Source organism: Drosophila eugracilis, unplaced genomic scaffold (assembly GCF_018153835.1).
Source record: "Drosophila eugracilis isolate 14026-0451.02 unplaced genomic scaffold, ASM1815383v1 contig_1116, whole genome shotgun sequence".
Lineage (NCBI taxonomy): Eukaryota > Metazoa > Arthropoda > Insecta > Diptera > Drosophilidae > Drosophila > Drosophila eugracilis.
The window spans coordinates 3,669-24,727 of record NW_024571894.1 but is presented as its reverse complement, the minus strand read 5'-3'; the positions used below and the strand labels follow the sequence as shown (position 1 = coordinate 24,727).

The 21,059-nt window shown below is 40.1% G+C and overlaps 1 protein-coding gene across 1 annotated transcript; it reads right to left on the bottom strand.

Annotated features, from left to right (window-relative positions):
- Positions 1 to 13,803: 13,803 nt before the first annotated feature.
- On the bottom strand, positions 13,804 to 19,224 carry LOC121529788. Its single transcript, XM_041817757.1, has 2 exons — positions 19,210 to 19,224; positions 13,804 to 14,619 (listed from the first exon to the last, which is right to left on the bottom strand). The coding sequence occupies exons 1-2, from the start codon at positions 19,222 to 19,224 to the stop codon at positions 13,804 to 13,806; spliced, it is 831 nt and encodes a 276-aa protein (XP_041673691.1).
- Between the last annotated feature and the right edge of the window lie 1,835 nt (positions 19,225 to 21,059).

The window sequence follows — 21,059 nt, the reverse complement described above, 5'->3', positions numbered from 1 at the left end:
TGTACAAAGAAATAAATAATATCAAAGCAAATTTTGATAAATCGTATAAGTCACTAACCCAGAATAGACCAATCCAGAAGAACACAGTTAGAAAACATGTTGAGATATTAGTAGAGAACTTTAACGAAGCGCGAATACTAATACATGGTCACAGGGAGAGATTGAATCAAGATCATTTGTCTCAGGTATCTAAACTTCTGATACGACTACGATCTAATTTAATATCGGTTAAACAAAAATTCAGTTTAGTAATAGTAATACCGAATGTGCTAAACACTCCCATAGCAGTAGATACTGCACCTGACCCAGAATCAGCTGAAACAAACGAATTAGAATTATAAGAGGTATACGCCAAAATAGAAGAGGAAGATTTAAACAAACTTACTATGTCGAAAGCTTTAGAAGGAGCATACATATCAGACGGACTATCACTAGAATTGGCAAGGAATTATTCCACTCAGTATGCCGTCAAGGCAATGACTAAGAACTGCGCAATTGATAAGGTAAAACTTATCATGCAGGCTGGCACCTTCAACACAATGAATGATGCCATATCCAAGTTCGTGAACAGTTGCACGGAAGCAACTGGACAACCTAATACGGTCCTTTATTTCAAAAATTATTCACAGTGTGGTGGAAACCGCGGACGTGGAAACTTGAGAGGAAACTATAGTAGTCGTAATAATAATTACAACAACTACAGCAGTTCCAACTATAACAGTAATGGACGAGGCCAACATATAGGGAACTCAAGAGGCCGTGGCAACTCGAATCGAGGCCAAAATAACAATAATACAAACAATTCTGTGAGAATTGCCCAGAGTAATTCGGGAAACTCTCACCCTTCAGATACTCAACAGTAAACCACAATGTTCACACCATCAATCTTAGTCTTAATATATTTGTAAACTTTACAAATACAGAAACCAACAGAAAACTTGTATTCTTAATTGACACTGGTCCAGACATATCAATTTTAAAAGAAAATTCTGATAGACTTCGTGATATTCAGAAAGATAATAAAATAAACATTCAGGGCATAGGCCAAGAGCTAATTCAATCAAAAGGCTTAACTTCCCTCGAGATACAGACAGATAAATATATAATTCCACACGATTTTCATATAGTAGATTTGCATTTCGCAATACCATGTGATGGAATAATAGGCATTGATTTCATAAAGAAATTCAATGGTCAACGAGACTTCAATCATAATGAAGATTGGTTTATCCTAAGACCAAATAATTTGAATTTTCCAATTTATGTTCCTATAACATACAGTTCTGGTAATAATTCCATAATTCTACCAGCAAGATCTGAAGCAGTCCGAGAGATTCATATATCATCAGATGAAGAAAGTATACTAATACCTAATCAAAAAATTCAACATGGCATTTATGTTGCGAACACAGTCGCAACAACCAAAAATGCATTTGTCCGATTACTGAATACAACCAGTACTGGCCAAATAGTAAATATTCACAGTTTAAAATATGAACCACTTTCGAACTATGACTTAGTTCGAACAATCCAGAAAATAGAGAAGAAACTGTTCAACTCAATTATCCAAAAATTTTCCACCCCACTTCAAGCAAAAATTAACTGATTTATGCACACAGTACAGTAATATATTCGGACTCGAAACCGAATCAATAACTACAAACAATTTCTACACGCAAAAGCTTAGGTTGAAAGATGAAGAACCGGCTTACATAAAAAATTATAGAAGTCCACATAGTCAAAAGGATGAAATTAACATACAGGTACAAAAACTAATAGACAATAAAATAAAAATAATAAAATAAAAAATAAAAATAATAAATCAGCCTATAATAGCCCACTGTTATTAGTTCCAAAGAAATCACTCCCCGGATCTGATACGAAAAAATGGCGATTAGTAATTGACTATCGACAGATTAATAAAAAACTGTTGTCGGATAAATTCCCGCTACCTAGAATTGATGATATTTTGGATCAACTAGGAAGAGCGAAATATTTCTCATGTCTGGACTTAATGTCTGGCTTTCATCAAATTGAACTTGAAAAAAGTTCACGAAATATAACGTCATTTTCAACGAGCAATGGCTCGTATCGTCTCACACGATTACCTTTCGGTTTAAAAATAGCGCCTAATTCTTTTCAGAGGATGACTATTGCATTCTCTGGATTAGAACCTTCACAAGCATTGTTTTATATGGATGACTTAATAGTTATAGGTTGTTCCGAAAAACATATGCTTAAAAACTTAACTTATGTTTTTGAGAAATGTAGGGAATACAACCTTAAGTTACATCCTGAAAAATGCTCATTTTTTATTCATGAAGTCACTTTTCTGGGACATAAATGCACTGATAAAGGAATCTTGCCAGCTGACAAAAAATACGACGTTATCAAGAATTACCCAGTCCCTCATTTCAGAGCTAAGAATTTCCGAAACCAGCCATGTTTCGGTAAAAACAATTATTTGGGATGCAAAAGAAAAGCTCTCAGAAAACAAAGTAGGAAGCTTAGTACGCAATCCCCTTGTGTTCTGATAGGAAAGAATGAGAGACGATGTTAGTTTTTTGCGAGGGTTTGCTCAATGGCTTTTGTTTGAGGGAGTTTTACCGCCGCGGGTCGATTAATTTTCTTTTTTTTATGTCCCGGTCGATGTTCTTGGACGAAAATGTGTTTCGGCCAGAACTTGGTTGAGCACATTTTGTCAAATTCCACCGAGGGGACGCGAATCTTAAATGATGATACTATTCTGTTATAATGATATTTAAATTTAGTTATGTTATCCACCTTAATGTCGGCTTTCGTTCTGGCTTGTATGTATGCCAATACGTCTGACTCAGACGTATCCTCGGAAAGCCGGGAAACAAATATATGTTTCTCAGGTGGGATTACCTTTAGGGGCTTTGGTGTAGCAGGTTCTGATACTGCACCGCCAGTGCACGCCGGTAGTCCGGGCACGAAATTCCCCTGCTGTGTATCGGGTGGGTTGATGTTAATGGAGATTGGCTCTGTAGGAGCCAGGAGCCTTGAAGCAGACAAACTATCTAACGATTTCCTACCATCATGTCCAGAAAATTCGGATGCCGAATTTTTCGTACTCACCGGAGTGTTGGCCAAAGGCGTTCCAAACAGCTGCGGCGACACTTCAGTATTCTGAAGGTAAGAAGTGGAAGCGAGAAGGGAACTAGTGATCTGCGGCACACAAGAGTTTGATTTTTTACGCTTTGGAGACTCATTTAACAATTGGACATTATTAAATTGGGTGTCCAGCGCCGTGAGCAAATCGTTGGCTTTACGAAAAGCGCCGAGCACCTCACGAAAACCATTTTTTGTCTGCCGCATAAAAGATCTCATTTCCCTTTGAGTCCCCCGACAACTTTCACAGCAATAATGTAAGCCGGAATCGCCTCGGGCCAAAACATCCGATACGGTGGCACGGAAATTGGCACATTTGGCATGAACCATATTATCACAAAGCCAACACAAAACGCTTGGCTGGTTAGTTGTAATTATTTTGTTACAAGATTTTAAGTAGCAGACAATTTCAGACATAATGATTTATAATTTTTATTTTTAAGCACTATTTAATCGATAAAAGCCCACTGTGCGAGAACAGAAAAAGAAGAATAAAAACAAGATAAGTTTTAGATGTGCACACTATGAAAGGTGTGAGGGAGCGGGGGAGTAGATTGAAATCAAGATAAGGTATAGATAAACAACACGAGAGAGACGCGAGCGGGAGAGGAACCGTTTATCGCGAAAGACGAGAAATAGGAGAATGTGAAAATAATTTAAGTAAATTGAGAGTTTAAACAAAAGAAACAAAAGCTACACAGTTTAGTTCACTGCGCGGAAGGCAAACGGCTGAAGGTTTTATTAATACAAAGAAATTCGTATCGGTTTAAGCGTATATTCGTAAATAGCCAACAAAGTTAACGAGAGTAGAAAAAACACGTCCGTTCGCTTCGGCCAAATTACCAAAATTGTTATTATAGACGTTTCATAAAAAATGTTGCCGAATATTCTCGTCACACAACAATATTATGTAAAAAAAATGTTAAATTCGAATGGACAATTCATTACCAGAATGCCTTCGAACATCTTAAATCGGCATTAATAAAACCGAATTTATTACAATACCCAGATTTCAGCAAAGAGTTTTGCATAATAACGGATGCAAATAAAGAAATAGAATTGCCTAAGCAAACTATTGAAAAAGCTTCTAGGCCCAACGTATACGCGGTCATAAACAATGACGAAGTACGTAAAGTAGTGGCATTGCATGTAAAAGATATGTTATGTTTATTTAAACATGGCAGGAATATTACTTACTTACAAAGTAAGAAGACACTATTACTGGAAAGGTATGTCTAAAGATATAACTGAGCACGTAAGAAAATGTCATAAATGTCAGAAGTCAAAAATTACATCGCATACAAAGACTCCTTTAACAATAACCGATACACCAATAAACGCTTTCGACAGAGTAATAGTGGACACTGTTGTTCCACTACCAAAATCAGAAAATGGCAATGAATATGTAGTCACGTTAATATGTGATTTAACAAAATATCTAGTTGCCATACCAGTTGCAAATAAAAACGCAAATACCGTCGCTAAAGCAAAATCATTTATTCTGAAGTACGGTCCAATAAAGACAATCATTACGGACATGGGAACAGAATACAAAAATTCAATTATAAATGACTTATGCAAATATTTGAAAACAATAACATCTACATCACACCACCACCAGACAGTTGGAACAAAAGAGAAGTCATACATTTTAATGAGTACATACGATCTTACATATCGGCTGATAAAACTGATTGGGACGTATGGCTTCAATATTTTGTCTTTTGTTTCAACACGACCCCCTCTATGGCACATATTTATTGTCCATATGAGCTAGTATTTGGTAAAACAAGTAATTTACCGAAACACTTTAATAGCATAGATAGCGTAGAAACAATATATAATATAGATGACTATGCTAAGGAGAGTAAATATAGATTAGAGGTAGCTTATAAAAGAGCTAGAGTTATGTTAGAAGCAAATAAGAATAGAAATAAACTACTATATGATCAGAAAGTAAGAGATATAGGTATATCAGTACGCGATCAAGTTTTTACTTAAAAAACGAGACAGGTCATAAGTTAGATCCTAAATATATAGGTCCGTATAAAGTAACGGAAATAGGAAATAGAGATAACATAGTAATAACAAATAATAAAAATAAGAAACAAACAGTTCATAAAGATAGATTAAAAATCTTTATTTCATAAATTGTACTTAGTATGGCCATGCATAGTTACACACACAATTTTTTTACTAACTAAATATTATTATTAAAATAACTTCATAATATTACGTTATTTTTCAAAAGTAGGGAAATGTAGTATGCACTAATATTGAATACCCACTGTACCGAGTTCTTAAAGGGTACGCACTGTAACACTTTGTTGCAGTGTTTACATAATTCATGGTACCGGTCATAAACCCCAAGTGGCCGAAATATGAACCGGTCGCTATGGCTTAGGCCACTCGCAGAAAGTGCTAGCGTCGGCATAATTGCATGAACGGACCGCATGTGCATACCCCTCGTGCTCCTCACATAAGAGGGCATATGTTAGTTATCTTTTAGTCGGTTGCCTGGTGGTAAGGCTGTTCCAGATCCGGCCGATGATGAGGGGGCACCGGTAGGGTGATTGATGAGTAGTAGCGGTTCAAGATAGGTGAGAATTGGTGGCCGCTGATGGTGTGCCACCGGTAGGGTTGATGAAGTGTAAAATAAAGTTTATGTCGAGAGGGTGACTGCCCCCCTATACCCTTGGCCTTAAGCTCAGTGGGCAAATGCAAATAATAAGACGGAGCTAAATGCTCTTTATTCAAATGATTATAAAACAGAACTGAGGAACTTAGCAGTAGAGTGCTTAGTCGGCAGCCCGACCACATGACAGTGGGAAATGCTGACGATCGCAAACTGAGCATAACTCACCATACCGGGAACCAATGGGATCCAGGCACGGCCACCAAAGGCGGGTATGCTGAGTCGGCATCTAGAAAGACTAGGGTGATCCAAGAATCACCCAAGATTTCTACCGACTGTTTGTTACCCCTAAGGAGTGTTAACTTGCTTATATACATAAGTACATAGATAGCCATCTCTCTGCCGCCGCCTGCGCCGCCTGCCAGCGCAGCAACGAGACTTAGCCTTAATTAGACTTATAAGAATATTGTAAAGACATAATCAATTCAAGCCTTGGAGCGGCACCACTGCTGCTCCCTGAAATAAAGAATAAACCAAGTACAACAAATTTGATATATATTTCATGGTGATCCTGCCATATAAACATTTCATACAGTGATGACAGACTTTTTCCAATGTTGCGGATAATAGCCTAATTTCATCATGCTGTTAAATATCGTGGTAAGAAGATTTACTGCACAGTTCGGCAATTCTACATTCATTTTAGGGGAGATTAAATCATGTCCTGGCGCTTCATTTTTTACTTAAGTCCTTATTATTATAACTTTTATTTATTTGTTATTTAGGCCAGTAAATAAACAATATTTATTGAAAACTCAACCGCGTGTTTATTCACCCTCTTCAACAGCTTTTTAGGTTATGATTAGTTATGTGTTTATGATTCAATACTATCGTACTATCGATATGATATTTCAAGGGCCCTCTGACTTGGCGGGTAAATTTGAATTAGAAACATTTATCTTCAACACTTTCCCTTGTGAGAATTCAAAGTTCTAAACTTATGACTTATGACTATATAAAGTAAAAATAAATGGTGTTTTTTTCTCCTTCAGAAGAGTCCAATCCTGTTGCAAAGAATCCGGAGACGAGTATTGAGGATCGGCTTCGTCATCATATCAGCGAGTTGTTCCTCAGTCGGGATTTGTTCGATCCCAAATTTTCCCTCAGCAATTCTTTCCCTGATAAAGAAATGCTTGTTGGCTATGTGCTTGGTCCTGCGATGGAATTCGGGGCCAGTCTCATGGCAGCAGCATTATCGACCTGGAGAATCGGGGCTCGGTCCAATCTGTCGATTTCCTGGAACAATCTCTTTAGCCAAATTATTTCTTTTGCAGCTTCATTTGCTGCTACGATCTCAGCCTCAGTAGTAGAAATGGCCACCATAGCCTGCCTTTGACTTTTCCATGATATGGCTCCTGAAGCAAACATGATGAAGATCCCTGATGTAGATCTTCCGGTCTTAGTACAGCCACCAAAGTCAGCGTCGCTGTAGCATTCGAGGATTCCCTTCTTTTGTTTCCGATGGACTATCCCAACGTTGATTGTACCGGAAATGTAACGGAAAACCCTCTTCACTTGAACAATGTTTTCTTTTGCAGGATTTTCAAGCGTTCTTAAAAGAAATCCGATGCTGAAAGCCAAGTCTGGTCTAGTTCCAAGCATGAGGCAGTCGTCTCTGATTCTTTCCCTGCTGTCGTAATTTCCAAATTCTTGAGAAGTGGGGTTGAAACAGCTTTGCAATCCGTGAATCTGAATCGCTCCAAAATCCTTGTGGCATACCCTTGTTGACTTATTTTTAGTCCATTTTCTTGTTTCTTGATTTCATGTCCAAAGAAGCACTCAGCCTTGCTTGAAACAATTTTGAACTCTGATTTTAGCTCGTCCAAAAATTCTTCCAAATCTTGCGAATCTGTTGCTGCGGACAGTCCGTCATCTACGTAAACAACGAGTAGAATCTTTTTGCCATTTCTTTCCCTGATGTAGAGACATGGATCTGCCTCGCTGACTTTGAAATTGTGTTTCCGCAGGAAACCTCCGAAGCGTTCTTGCCAACATCTCGGCCCTTGCTTAAGCCTGTAGAGACTCTTCTTCAATCTGCAAACAAGCCCCTGTCCTTGCTCGTATCCCTCAGGTTGTTGCATGTAAATCTCCTTGTCGTCCAATTCACCGTATAGAAAAGCTGTCGAGACGTCAAACTGGACCAAAAACATATTATTTTTGGCTGCAACGCTCAACACTGAGCGGATTGTTTCCATTCTTGCGACAGAGCTAAAAGTTTGGTCGTAATCAATCCCTCGTCTCTGGGCGAATCCTTTGATGACCAAGCGATCTTTGTATTTGTCGATACTTCCGTCGTTGTGGGTTTTGACTCGATAGACCCACTTGCACGAAAGTACTTTCGATCTTCTGGGGAGTCTTGTCAAGTCCCAAGTTTCATTCTGATGTAAGGAATCAATTTCCCTGTCCATTGCCTTTTTCCACTCGACGTTGCTGTTGATGGCTTCATGGAAGGAATCTGGACTCTCCAGCACAAAATTCTCGGCTGCTGCTACGTAGTCATCCAGATGCTCCGGTCTCTTCAACTTCGAACGATCCCTCAACCGCATTGATTGCATTTTTCTCTTGTTGTTTTCTTAACTGCTTTCGTAACTGCTTTCGCTTCCTGTTTCGTCTTCTTCTTCCTTATTTTCTACGACGTCCTTGGATTCAAAATCTTGAAAAGGTAGGTCGACGCCTGGTTCACAATTGCTGAATTTCTCTTGAAATTGTACGTCCCTCGACACGACTACTTTGTGCTTCTCTGGTAAGTAAATACGATATCTCTCATCGCCGTCGTAACCCACCAGGTACCCCTTTTCAGCTTTTTCGTCCATCTTTTTTCTTTTTTGGCATGGAATGTGAACATAGCACGTCGATCCTACAATTCGAAGGTGTTTGATTCTTGGATTCTTGCCCAGCCAAAGTTGGTAAGGGCTCAAACCCTTCAATGAAGATTGGCCCGTCCTATTGAGAACGTAGACTGCTGTGCTGACCAACTCGGCCCAAATTGCTTCTGGAAATTTTATTTCTGTATTAGAATACTTGAAAGTTCTTGCCATTTCGACTATCGTTCGATTCTCTCTCTCGACACCACCGTTTTGTTCTGGAGTATAGGAAGCGGTGAGTCGAAAAGTTATACCAGCTTCCTGAAGAGTTTCTCTTACTCCTGCACAGTCGAATTCTCCTCCATTGTCGCTCAGGAATTCCCGAATTGTGTGCTTTTGTTGCTCGGCGTGAGAAACCATGTGTCGCAGCACGTCCTTGACCTCTGACTTCTGCTTGACGATGTACCCGTATCGAAACCTGGTGAAATGATCCAAATGGGCCGCAAAAATCGCCTGACATCAGTTCCCCTGGCTTCATCGCTGGTTTCCTCGTTCCAAATGGCAATCGATGTGCCTTTCCAAGGATGCAAGGCTCGCAAAAGCTACTCTCAATCTTGATTTGAATGCCCATTTCTCTTTTGAGCATGTCCTTGATGTGATTCTTGTCCTGATGTCCCCACCTCTCGTGGTAGAGTTGGAGAATTGAAGTTCCTGAAGTTGCGACGTTGACATCGACGTTTCGTTCTGGAAGTATGGGCTCGATCGCTGCTCTGTAGAGTGTTCCTCCAACTTCTCTGGCTCCAACGAGGACAATCTTGTCGTTTATTTTGAGGGTGCACTCGGTTGCTGACGACTCAAAACGACTACTTGGATTATTGTCTTGGGCAGACAAAACTGAAAACAGGTTCTTCATTGACAATCGTTTTGACTTTGATTGTGCCCTGGCCCAAAGCTGACAAGGTTTCATTTCCATCTGCTCTGATCCAACTTGGATTCTCAAACTTCTCAAAATGCTCGAAATACTTCGCAGTCTTCACAACGTGCTTTGTTGCACCGTTGTCTATCCACCAGTCGACCTCTGAGTTTGCCTCTGCTGCAAACACGCTATTGTGGACTGAGACGAGAGTTAACGTTGGTTCTGCACAATTTCCTTGTTCATTCTGGTAGCTCGGCTTCGGACGTCCATCCTTCTTCCATTTTATGCAGTTCCTGATCCAGTGTCCCTTTTTCTTGCAATAGCGGCAGGTATCTAATCGCCGACTAGATGCTCCTGAATCCTGACGATGCTCCTTTTTTGGTATGGTAGAAAAAGCCTCCTGGCTTTCCTTTTCGTCATTTTCTTTTGTTCATTCTGGTAGCTCGGCTTCGGACGTCCATCCTTCTTCCATTTTATGCAGTTCCTGATCCAGTGTCCCTTTTTCTTGCAATAGCGGCAGGTATCTAATCGCCGACTATATGCTCCTGAATCCTGACGATGCTCCTTTTTTGGTATGTTAGAAAAAGCCTCCTGGCTTTCCTTTTCGTCATTTTCTTTTGTTCTAAAATTTCTCTCAAACATGACCATGAACATTTGATTAGTTAACTCGTCGAAAGTCTTTTCTTCTTCTTTTGTCAAGAGCATTCAACTTTGACGGAACGTTTCAATGGTTTTTGGCAAAATATGTAGCGTTTTACAAACAAGTATTAAGTCTGGCAGCTCAGTTTCATTTTTAGCCTTCAAAGCTTGATTTAAATCGTTCCATAGACTACGCAATTTTGCTATGTGGGTTGATACATTGTTACCTGGATTCAAAGAGAAAGCGAAAAACTCGTTGCATATCCTGAATACCTGGTCCTTCGCTGTTGCTTCAAACTGATTTTTCAGAGCTTCCCACGTATCGTGTGCTGTATCCTTGTCCATGATCTTCTGGTACACCGAGTCCGTGACCGCAGTGGTAATCATGGATTTTGCATAGCTATTGGCCTTACGAAAAAAGTCGCTCTTCTCCTTGTGCTTCTTTGCATCTTCTGTTGAGGCGCCTTCTGGCAATGGATCCGGTTTGACGATCTTTCCGTCCAACGCGTCGAGAGCACCGTCGTGATAATCTATCAGGTCCCTAATTTTTCTTTTCCAAATCGGCCAATCGGTCGCACCTGAGAGCTTCGTGACGTGATTCGCCAAATCCATCGTAATCGAGAGAAATGTCCCTTTTTTTTTACTTTAAACTGAACAAAACGTTCCTGGGCCCATAACCTATTATAACTTTTATTTATTTGTTATTTAGGCCAGTAAATAAACAATATTTATTGAAAACTCAACCGCGTGTTTATTCACCCTCTTTAACAGCTTTTTAGGTTATGATTAGTTATGTGTTTATGATTCATCGATATGTACTATCGATATGACATTTCAAGGCCCTCTGACTTGGCGGGTAATTTTGAATTAGAAACATTTATCTTCAACACTTATAACTTTTATCACTTCTCTTGATTGGAATATGATAGGCACGGTAGCCTCTGAAAAGATCTTTGTTTGTTTCCCACAGTGGATATCGTTTGCTGTTTGGTGAAAGATGCTGCAGATAGGATAATTGAGATCGATTATATTCATCTTCTTAGCCTTTGTGTAGAATATAGATTGCTGTTTTAAGCCTTTCCTTTGTAGCAGGCGATCTATAGGCTTGCCACTCCCTCCGAAGCCTTCGTTAATATGCGCAGAAGCCCGCCAGTTGTTATCAGGATTACAAGCCGGTATAATAGGGGTGGAGTGATGTGCAGCTAGTAAGATAACAGACACTAGCTCTTCAACTGAGCTGTCAATCTCTTCTTTTTGGTACATGTTTGGGAAGCCATCAATATGGGTACTAACAAACTTTCTGTATTTAAGCCAATCTGTTTTAAGGGAGGTTAGAGCAAGTATGCATTCTGTGGATGGTCGTAGAGATGAAGTAAAATAGGCGAGTGATCCGATGACAGATCTGTTAAGTTTTCCACGTGGACATGCTCTCTAGCCACTCTGCTTGTGACGGAAAATTCGATCAAGTCAGGCTTCTTTATTAGGATTAGGAGACCAAGCTTTTGCGTTTTGCGTTCAAATCACCAGCCGCTAGAAAATTGTCACCTAATAGGTCGAAGAACTGTACAAATTCATGTTCGGAATTGGAAAAGTGTGGTGGGCAGTATATAGCTGAGAGGTTTAAGGTACAGTTTCTGGTATCGATGTGTATTGATGTAGCTTGTATACAGGCTGTAGCAAATGATGGCAACACATAGTGCCTGATGGGTTTCTTGATCAGTATTCCAGTACCGCCATGAGCCTTGCCATCAGGATGGTTTGTTTTATAAAATGTAAATCCATGAAGTTGAAAAAGTTTTGTTTGTTAGGTGTGTTTCTGATATCAGCATGGCGTCAATGTCAAACTGATCTAGGAACTGTGAGAGTTCGTATTTGTGCTGTGAGATGCCATTCGTATTACAGAAACATATTTTTAAGGAAACCATCTAAGCAGAACTTTGTTTGATTAATAGCTCCAAAAGCGTTTGCTGTATTGCTACCATTGTGTTGGTTATAGTTACCAGCATTGCTTCTACGCCGTAAGGCAATTGTGAGTTTGCGGTAATATGTTGGCCAGTAGTTTCTGGACTCTGGTTCAATGTTGGTTGCTACACTGAATCAGCAGTGGTTTGCTGACCTGTCAGCTTAAATGCTGAGGCGTATGTCCCGTTGTTATATCTTAACGCCTCTGCAAAATAAGCTCCCGGCGTCGTGGTCGACGGAACGTGAGGAAAATTGTTCCGGGTTACAGGATTTCGAGATGCAGTTATATGTTTGCCTAGTCGACTTTTCAACTGTTTATAAATAGGACAACCTTTGTAATTTGCAATGTGGTTTCCACCACAATTACTACATTTTTTGGCAGAGTGGTTCTCCTTGTTTATAGCGTAGGCCTTAGTTGAATTTGCGACCCCGTAGGCAACGCAGATTGCGCGTAGTGTGCTGTCAGTTTTTTTTCATGTGGGCGTATTCCTTACAATTCTTGCATTGCACAGGCACATTCCACTTATGACGTTCCTCAACGATGATCCTACGGTACAATAGACATTGAAGCTTATAGATTGGGTGAACTTCATTGTTTTTCAAATCCATACTTTCAGGCTCCAACTCTACCTTGAAGATTGGCTGTGGAACTTTGCTTTTATTTAATATATATTTGACATTAAAACCTTTTTCTTTAAGTCCAGCTATAATCTCGTAGGTAGATCAGTTTGCCTGACTTACAAAAATTGTTGGTTGTGCGTGTGTATGGTTGAGCGGGAACCCCATATGTGAGTGGAAACATGACATGCGCAACCGATGAGGAAGATCCATGCTCGCCCCGTAATAAAATGTGTGTTTTAGTATTGTTCTCTCTATTCCAACACATAGATAAAAAGGATACAAGAGGTTGTGGTTTTGCGTGTACCCATTGTTTCCCAGCGCTAATTAATTTCACTTCTAATAAAAGGTCACTTCTCACGCATGCATCTGATTTGTAAACATCTTGTAAGAGCATGTTACGGCAACCGTTGGGCACGCCCTGAATGCGGTTGAGTTCCGGGGGTAGTATACATCATAATAGATGAGTGTATATGTGTACGTGAGCAAGTGAGTCTATATATGTATTTCCCTCCCTTATCTTTTTTGGCATGGAATGTGAACATAGCACGTCGATCCTACAATTCGAAGGTGTTTGATTCTTGGTTTCTTGCCCAGCCAAAGTTGGTAAGGGCTCAAACCCTTCAATGAAGATTTGCCCGTCCTATTGAGAACGTAGACTGCTGTGCTGACCAACTCGGCCCAAATTGCTTCTGGAAATTTTATTTCTGTATTAGAATACTTGAAAGTTCTTGCATTTCGACTATCGTTCGATTCTCTCTCTCGACACCACCGTTTTGTTCTGGAGTATAGGAAGCGGTGAGTCGAAAAGTTATACCAGCTTCCTGAAGAGTTTCTCTTACTCCTGCACAGTCGAATTCTCCTCCATTGTCGCTCAGGAATTCCCGAATTGTGTGCTTTTGTTGCTCGGCGTGAGAAACCATGTGTCGCAGCACGTCCTTGACCTCTGACTTCTGCTTGACGATGTACCCGTATCGAAACCTGGTGAAATGATCCAAATGGGCCGCAAAAATCGCCTGACATCAGTTCCCCTGGCTTCATCGCTGGTTTCCTCGTTCCAATTGGCAATCGATGTGCCTTTCCAAGGATGCAAGGCTCGCAAAAGCTACTCTTTTGAGCATGTCCTTGATGTGATTCTTGGCCATATGTCCCAACCTCTCGTGGTAGAGTTGGAGAATTGAAGTTCCTGAAGTTGCGACGTTGACATCGACGTTTCGTTCTGGAAGTATGGGCTCGATCGCTGCTCTGTAGAGTGTTCCTCCAACTTCTCTGGCTCCAACGAGGATAATCTTGTCGTTTATTTTGAGGGTGCACTCGGTTGCTGACGACTCAAAACGACTACTTGGATTATTGTCTTGGGCAGCCAAAACTGAAAACAGGTTCTTCATTATATTGGGAACAAACCATACATTTTTCAAAGAAAGAAAAAGAATTTTTCCATTGACAATCGTTTTGGCTTTGATTGTGCCCTGGCCCAAAGCTGACAAGGTTTCATTTCCAGCTGCTCTGATCCAACTTGGATTCTCAAACTTCTCAAAATGCTCGAAATACTTCGCAGTCTTCACAACGTGCTTTGTTGCACCGTTGTCTATCCACCAGTCGACCTCTGAGTTTGCCTCTGCTGCAAACACGCTATTGTGGACTGAGACGAGAGTTAACGTTGGTTCTGCACAATTTCCTTGTTCATTCTGGTAGCTCGGCTTCGGACGTCCATCCTTCTTCCATTTTATGCAGTTCCTGATCCAGTGTCCCTTTTTCTTGCAATAGCGGCAGGTATCTAATCGCCGACTAGATGCTCCTGAATCCTGACGATGCTCCTTTTTTGGTATGGTAGAAAACGCCTCCTGGCTTTCCTTTTCGTCATTTTCTTTTGTTCATTCTGGTAGCTCGGCTTCGGACGTCCATCCTTCTTCCATTTTATGCAGTTCCTGATCCAGTGTCCCTTTTTCAATTTTTAAAATGGAGCCCCATCATAACGCAACGGACATTGTTCAGTGCCAATGTTGTCAGGAATTCTCCGAAACTCATAATGGAATACCAATGGGCTTTTCAACAATGTTAATGAGATATCTTTATTTTTAAAAACAACTCATTAGCATACGAATCGATAATATAAAAACTCTGTCAATTGATAAGCCTACATAATAGAGAAAATCCCAAGACCCCAGCAACTAAATATATAAAAAAAGACTAACAAAAGAAACATAATCATCCGCAATAGCATTTCCACAACACCTGCACTCTGTGTTCCAGTCAAACGATATTAACAATCCTATAACAGAAGCTGAAAACTTTCTTGAGTCACCCTGTCAAATTAGCTTGCTTATTACAAGAATTCACTTTGAAGAAGTCGTGACAGAAGTTATATGGTTAAAACAATACAAAATCACCAGGCCCAGATAAGAAAGATGCCACAACTTTTAAAACTCGACCACTTAAATGCATGCGGTTTCTCACGCTAGTGTTTAACGCAATTCTCAGGCTGAACCACTTCCAGGCGTTCTGGGGGAGTGTATTGGGACCAGTTCTTTACACACTGTACACGGCAGATATGCCGTGGAAATATGCCTGGAAATCTGCTATTCCTCTTATGCAAATATCAGTCATAAAATTGACTTATTGTCACAAAACGGATTCATCCAAAATCAGCTTCCCGGGTTAGGCCAGACTGTGTCTACGCAGTGCAAAAAGCTATAAGAATTATATTCCATTTTCAACCTCACAGTTCAATACGACAGCTTATGTGCTTTCGCAGTTAGCTGTAAATCGTCCCTCTTAACTGATCCCGAAAATTATTAAAAAGGATGTACTTGATTTTTCGTTGGCGGATCCTTAGTATCTTTGATTAGGATCGACATCCTACCACACTTACTCCTGAGTCTAAGGTCTCTTTAGACAAACCTTTAGCAAATATTGAGAAGTGAAGGCGCCAGTCAAGATGACATATAATTGTGATTGCATTTACTAGTTGAATATTGTATCGTTATATGTATAATTCCTCCATCCTCGCAATACCGATTATAAAGGCACAGGGCTGAGAAATACCAGGTCCTAAGCTTTTTCCGAATTTTTTAAGTACGAAAAACATTTGAAATGGCACATTCCGCTGTATTACCACAAAGCCTCATGTATTTAAAGTACTTATCTCTTCAGAAAATAGGTTCAGTTTAGATAATATGCCTTATGCTGACCCAATCCACCGATGAAGTGGCTTTCTTTTCGGTTTACAATGTTTGGCGGGGCATTGAACTTCGACTTGAAGGCAGTGATTATAACCGTTACTCCTAGAGTAAAAGATTATGTAACAGGTAGAAGGATGCGTTTCCGACCCTATAATTTATATAAATTCTTTATCAGGACCAATAGTCCCGAGTCAATTAAGCAAGGTCCGTCTGTCCGTCCATCTGTCCGTCTGTCCGTCCGTATGAACGCTGGAATCTCAGTAACTATAAGAGATACAAAGTTAAGATGAAGCATGAAGATTCGTGAGGTCCATATTTTTGCCAATATCTATTGATTTACCAAAGATTTTCGAAATCCGAACATTATTTCGTTGTTTACTAAGAAATGTAGGTTATAAGGCCGCACATGGGCAATGACGTCACTATCAGTTACTCAACATGCTTTCTCTGACAAAAGGTTGAGCCTTGTGAATTTCCACTAGCAAAATAAATATTTTAAAATTGTGTAAACAGTAACGGGTATCTTATAATCGCGGCACTCGGCTATAGCGTTTCCTTTTGTTTTTCATTTTATTTGTTATTTCTTTCGAATAAAGAATAATTTTTTAACACACTCTTCGATTCTTAAAAAATTTTAATAAACAATAATGCCGAGCAAAGACATCGAAGAGATTAAAAATAAACGAGATGGAATAATGCGGAGTATATCCCGAATACAGCAGTACTTACAAGAGGGTCGACTATCTCTAAATCCAGTCGAATCAGAATGTCGCTTAGAAATTTTGAATTCGCACATCGAAAATGCTTCTTTGATTCAGAATCAAATCGAAGGAAAAGACGCAGAGGATTTGTTCCGCGAGGAACTGTAAGAAACTGCCGTAATGGAGAATTCATTACTGATTTCGCTAATAAGCAAAGGCAGGCTTATGAGCGCCGATGATGCTGCTCCGCCGATGAAGCGCACTTCCCAATGCCATTTGCCGAGCGTTCCTCTTCCTCTGGGGAAAAATGTACCTGTCGTATTATTATTTCCTGTACGACATTTGTTTTTCTCACTTATAAAATAAAACCCGAACGAAACGGATCGTCGCCACGCCAAATCATCACCAGTCTTTCTATTTTCTGCTTTGGAAAATTTGGGGGACCGCACCTGCCAGGCCCCCGACAGATTCATTTTTGGTCCTTCAACCCGGATATTTCAGCGCTTTCGCCAAGATAAGTACGGTGCCGAAATTTCCACCATCCCAGCAAGCAATTGGAAGATCGTTTTTCGATTTATCAGCTTGACGAGTCTTCTTCTGATTCGTTAAGATGATTAAAAAGATTCTTTTTACGTGCGACTAGAAAAAGATTCGAAAATGAGTCGTAAATGTCCTTCAAATACGATATGTAAAATAGCAGAAACAAAAATTGTAAAAGCAATCGAACATTAATCAATTCAGATGATTGAAAGGAGATTATTTTTTGCTTTACATTAACATTCGGTGAGAGAACTTGTAGCTTAACCACGCTCTCTCTTGGTTTTCTGTTCTCTGCTTTTATCTCGTTTATCTTATTCAAAAGGTACTTTTAACAAAATTTGAAGTGGTTTGTGCAATGTTCTGCATTTTTTAACTCCGTTTTAGTAACTTTGTGAGCTCAGTGTATATTATAAATATTAGAAAATTTGGCAAAAAACAAGCCAAGCAATTATTAAGCAAAGAAATTGTGTTGTCTGAATTACGACGTACAGCAGGATAATGAGATATTACAGCAATTTGTATGTATTGTATATATGAATCAATTTTTAATTTCTTAATTTAATTTGATTTAATTTTCAGAAACAATTTATAGGGATAACTGGAAGAGAAGGACCATCTCAATTTATGAGAGCAGCAATTCGAAAAGTATTTTCTGACGAATTGGCTACAAATTATAGTTGTAAAGGCACCAGCACAAAGCCAAGCGCTGAAAAGTGCTTCCTTATAACAATAATAAAAGTAAGAAAATATTTATATTATTGGTGAAAATAAGTTAATATTTTTTCTCCTTCTAGATATTTGCCACATAAAATTCAAATGCACGATAAGCACATGAACATGGTTTTTCAAACATTTTTCGTACATGCCAAAGACCTTGTTAAAAAAAGAAAGCGCGTGAATTAGTTTAGTTGCTTTTATATACATATAAGTTAACACCGGCCAAACGCCCTCCCCTTCCCACTCGACCCGGATACCTGACACCGCGACTTCCCTCATCACCCCACTCAGCCAGCCCGACGACCAGCAGAGACACAGCAGCGGTAGTGCAAACACCAAACGTCAGCGGTGTCAGAGCGACAGCGCAGCGACAGAACGTCAACGACAGAATTGCACCGGCAGAATTGCAACGGCAGTAGCGTGAGAATGGAGGAGCACTGACCGCCCGCTAGCTGCCTCAGCAATACCTGCCGCTACCCCTTCCCATCGCTGCGGCCAACCCAAAATGCAGAGTTAGCACCTGGAGGTTAGCAACTCGTTGGCCCAAATATCCAGAACCGCTGCTATCAGCAGCGCGACAATGGAAGAGCACTGACCGATCGCTAGCTGTCTCAGCCATAGCTTCCCCTACCCCTGCACACGGACGGAAATGCAACACCAGCACCTGGAGCATAGCAACACTTTGGCCCAAAACCCCCAAAACCGCTGCTGTCAGCATCGGACCGCTGCAACCGCTCTGCCAGCGTTATGCAGCCAACAAGCCAGCCAAACTTATGTTTTAGATGCACTTCGATTTGTACCCCCAAAGCCAGCACACCTTTATCAATTGTCAATAAAACCATTGTAACGTGTAAACACGATTTACTGTTTTATTTTAACGTAGCATCGTTGAAATTAATTTGCGAGCTGCGAAGGACGAAGGGACTTGTAACTGGAAACACGAGAATGCAGATATCACTAACTAGGTAATATCCGGGGGAATACTCCCCCTCTGGCCATGTCTGGCCATAACTGGCGCCCGAACAGATTCCACTTTCTTTCGAAAGTGGGACCCAAGGACCCCCCAAAAAAGACGAAAAAGAAAAAAGAAACGAATAAAGTGAAAAATATGTGAATAAATAAAAACTAAAATATCCAAAAAAATATGAAAGCGTTGTGCGTGTTCGTGTAAAAAAATATAATTGGAATTGAATCACATTTACCGCTGCGGTGAGGATGCTGCCGTTTAGAGCAGGCATTCCCCACGGGCGCAAAAAAATTTGTGAATAAACTTAGTACCTGCCGCGGCGATCTGTCCACGTACCCTGTGACGCGGCATATTCGCGGGCACAAAACACTAAGTAATATAAAACAAAAGAAGCGATAATCCACTGCGGCGATAAGTCCACACCATTGGGTAGCTTATTCGCGAGTGTAAAAATTGCAATTTTAATTAAATAAACACAGACAACCGCTGCGGCAATTAATTTGCGAGCGGCAAAAATTATAAACCAATTTTGAAATAAAAAAAAGAAGAAGAAAATTTTTTCCAATTATAAAAAATGTGTCGTGTAAGTGGCAATCTGCTGGAAAGGCTAACGGATGTGGAATGCATTCAGAAAAAGCTGCCCAGTGGATTGTGTGGCAACCGTACCTTAGTAGGCACAATGCCAAAACGGATAAATACGGACCACCGCGCCGATAAACACAATTACACAGAAATACAAAAATAAAGTACAAAAACAAAGAAAAAGAAAAAAAGAGAAGAAAAAAAAATCGCACAACGCTCAAACGAAAATTACAATTTTTTTTCCGAACAAAAAGAAAATCACATACTAATTATAATCTAATTTCAGAATAATAATCCTGTAAGAAGAAAACAGAAGACCTCGAAAAATTTAAACACTGAAAGATTACAACCACACAAACAAGAAAAAGGAGGAAAATACTGATGGTAAGTGAAACGATTCTTTAAACGCACGTCTGTTAATACTAATAAAAAAATACGAATAAAATAGAAATTAATTAACAAAAACGCGGAAAACTGTTGCTAAATTCCCTGCTTCGACCCAAAAATTAAATAAAGAAAAAAACCTGAGAAAAATTTAACTATAAAAATGGAGGAAATGAAAGAAGTTTTAAACCGCCTTGATGCTACCATTTCGGCCTTAACCAGTCAGATGGTGAGCATGAAGGAAGAGGTTAGGAAAATAGGAAATAGGGTGAACGTTTTAGAAACTGACTTCGAGCGACGCAACCCGGTACCAGAGATACCGCTACCATTAATGCGTCCGCGTACGGAGTACGAACTCAAGGAGTCTTCGGCCGTACCGGATTGCGTAAGGGAGCTTGTGACTTTCGAGGGAGAATCCGAGAAATACAACTCTTGGATTAATAGGGCTCAATCCATCATTAACGATTTCGAGGTCGTACGGGAGAAATCCCTATATAGGTCACTCCTTATTCAGATTAGGCAAAAAATTAGGGGCAACGCTGACATGGCACTCAATGCCTATAACGTGTATTGGCATTACACTTTGCCGATAAACGAGACGTTGGTACGCTTGAGTACGAACTAGCTCAAATGACCCAGGGAGGCCAAAAACTGGACGATTTCTACCTAAAAATCAATAATCATGTCTCGCTCATAATGAATAAAATTAAGAGCATGAATTATTCTGCAGAGATAACCGATGCTTTTCTTGCCGGTCAAAGGGGCAAAGCTCTTAATGCTTTTATAAGGGGAGTAAACGGCGACGCTTCTAGGCTACTGATAATCCGTAAGCCTGCGGACGTCCACGAGGCATACTCTATTTGCCTAGAGTTACAAAAAATGGAACCGAGGAAACCTGCACCAAGGGCGCCTTTTTTTAGACAGACCTTTAGCCAAAGTCCCCAGAACTATAGACCTATCACACCAAGGTTCCCCCAGACGAATCAGTTTAACAACAACCATTTAAATTATAGGGTACAGATTAATTCGGGACACAACTTTGCTCCCAGCGGAAGCCCGCAGAGCCTCCCAAGATTCCAGGGAGCTAGAGCAATCAAACATGAGTCAAATCATTCAGGCCAAAGTTACAGATCAAATTTTAACTCGCGTCAAGGAGAGGCCGGTGGCATCAAGCGAAGCCCGAGCACTAATTCCAATTTAAATCCCTTCCGTAAAGCCCA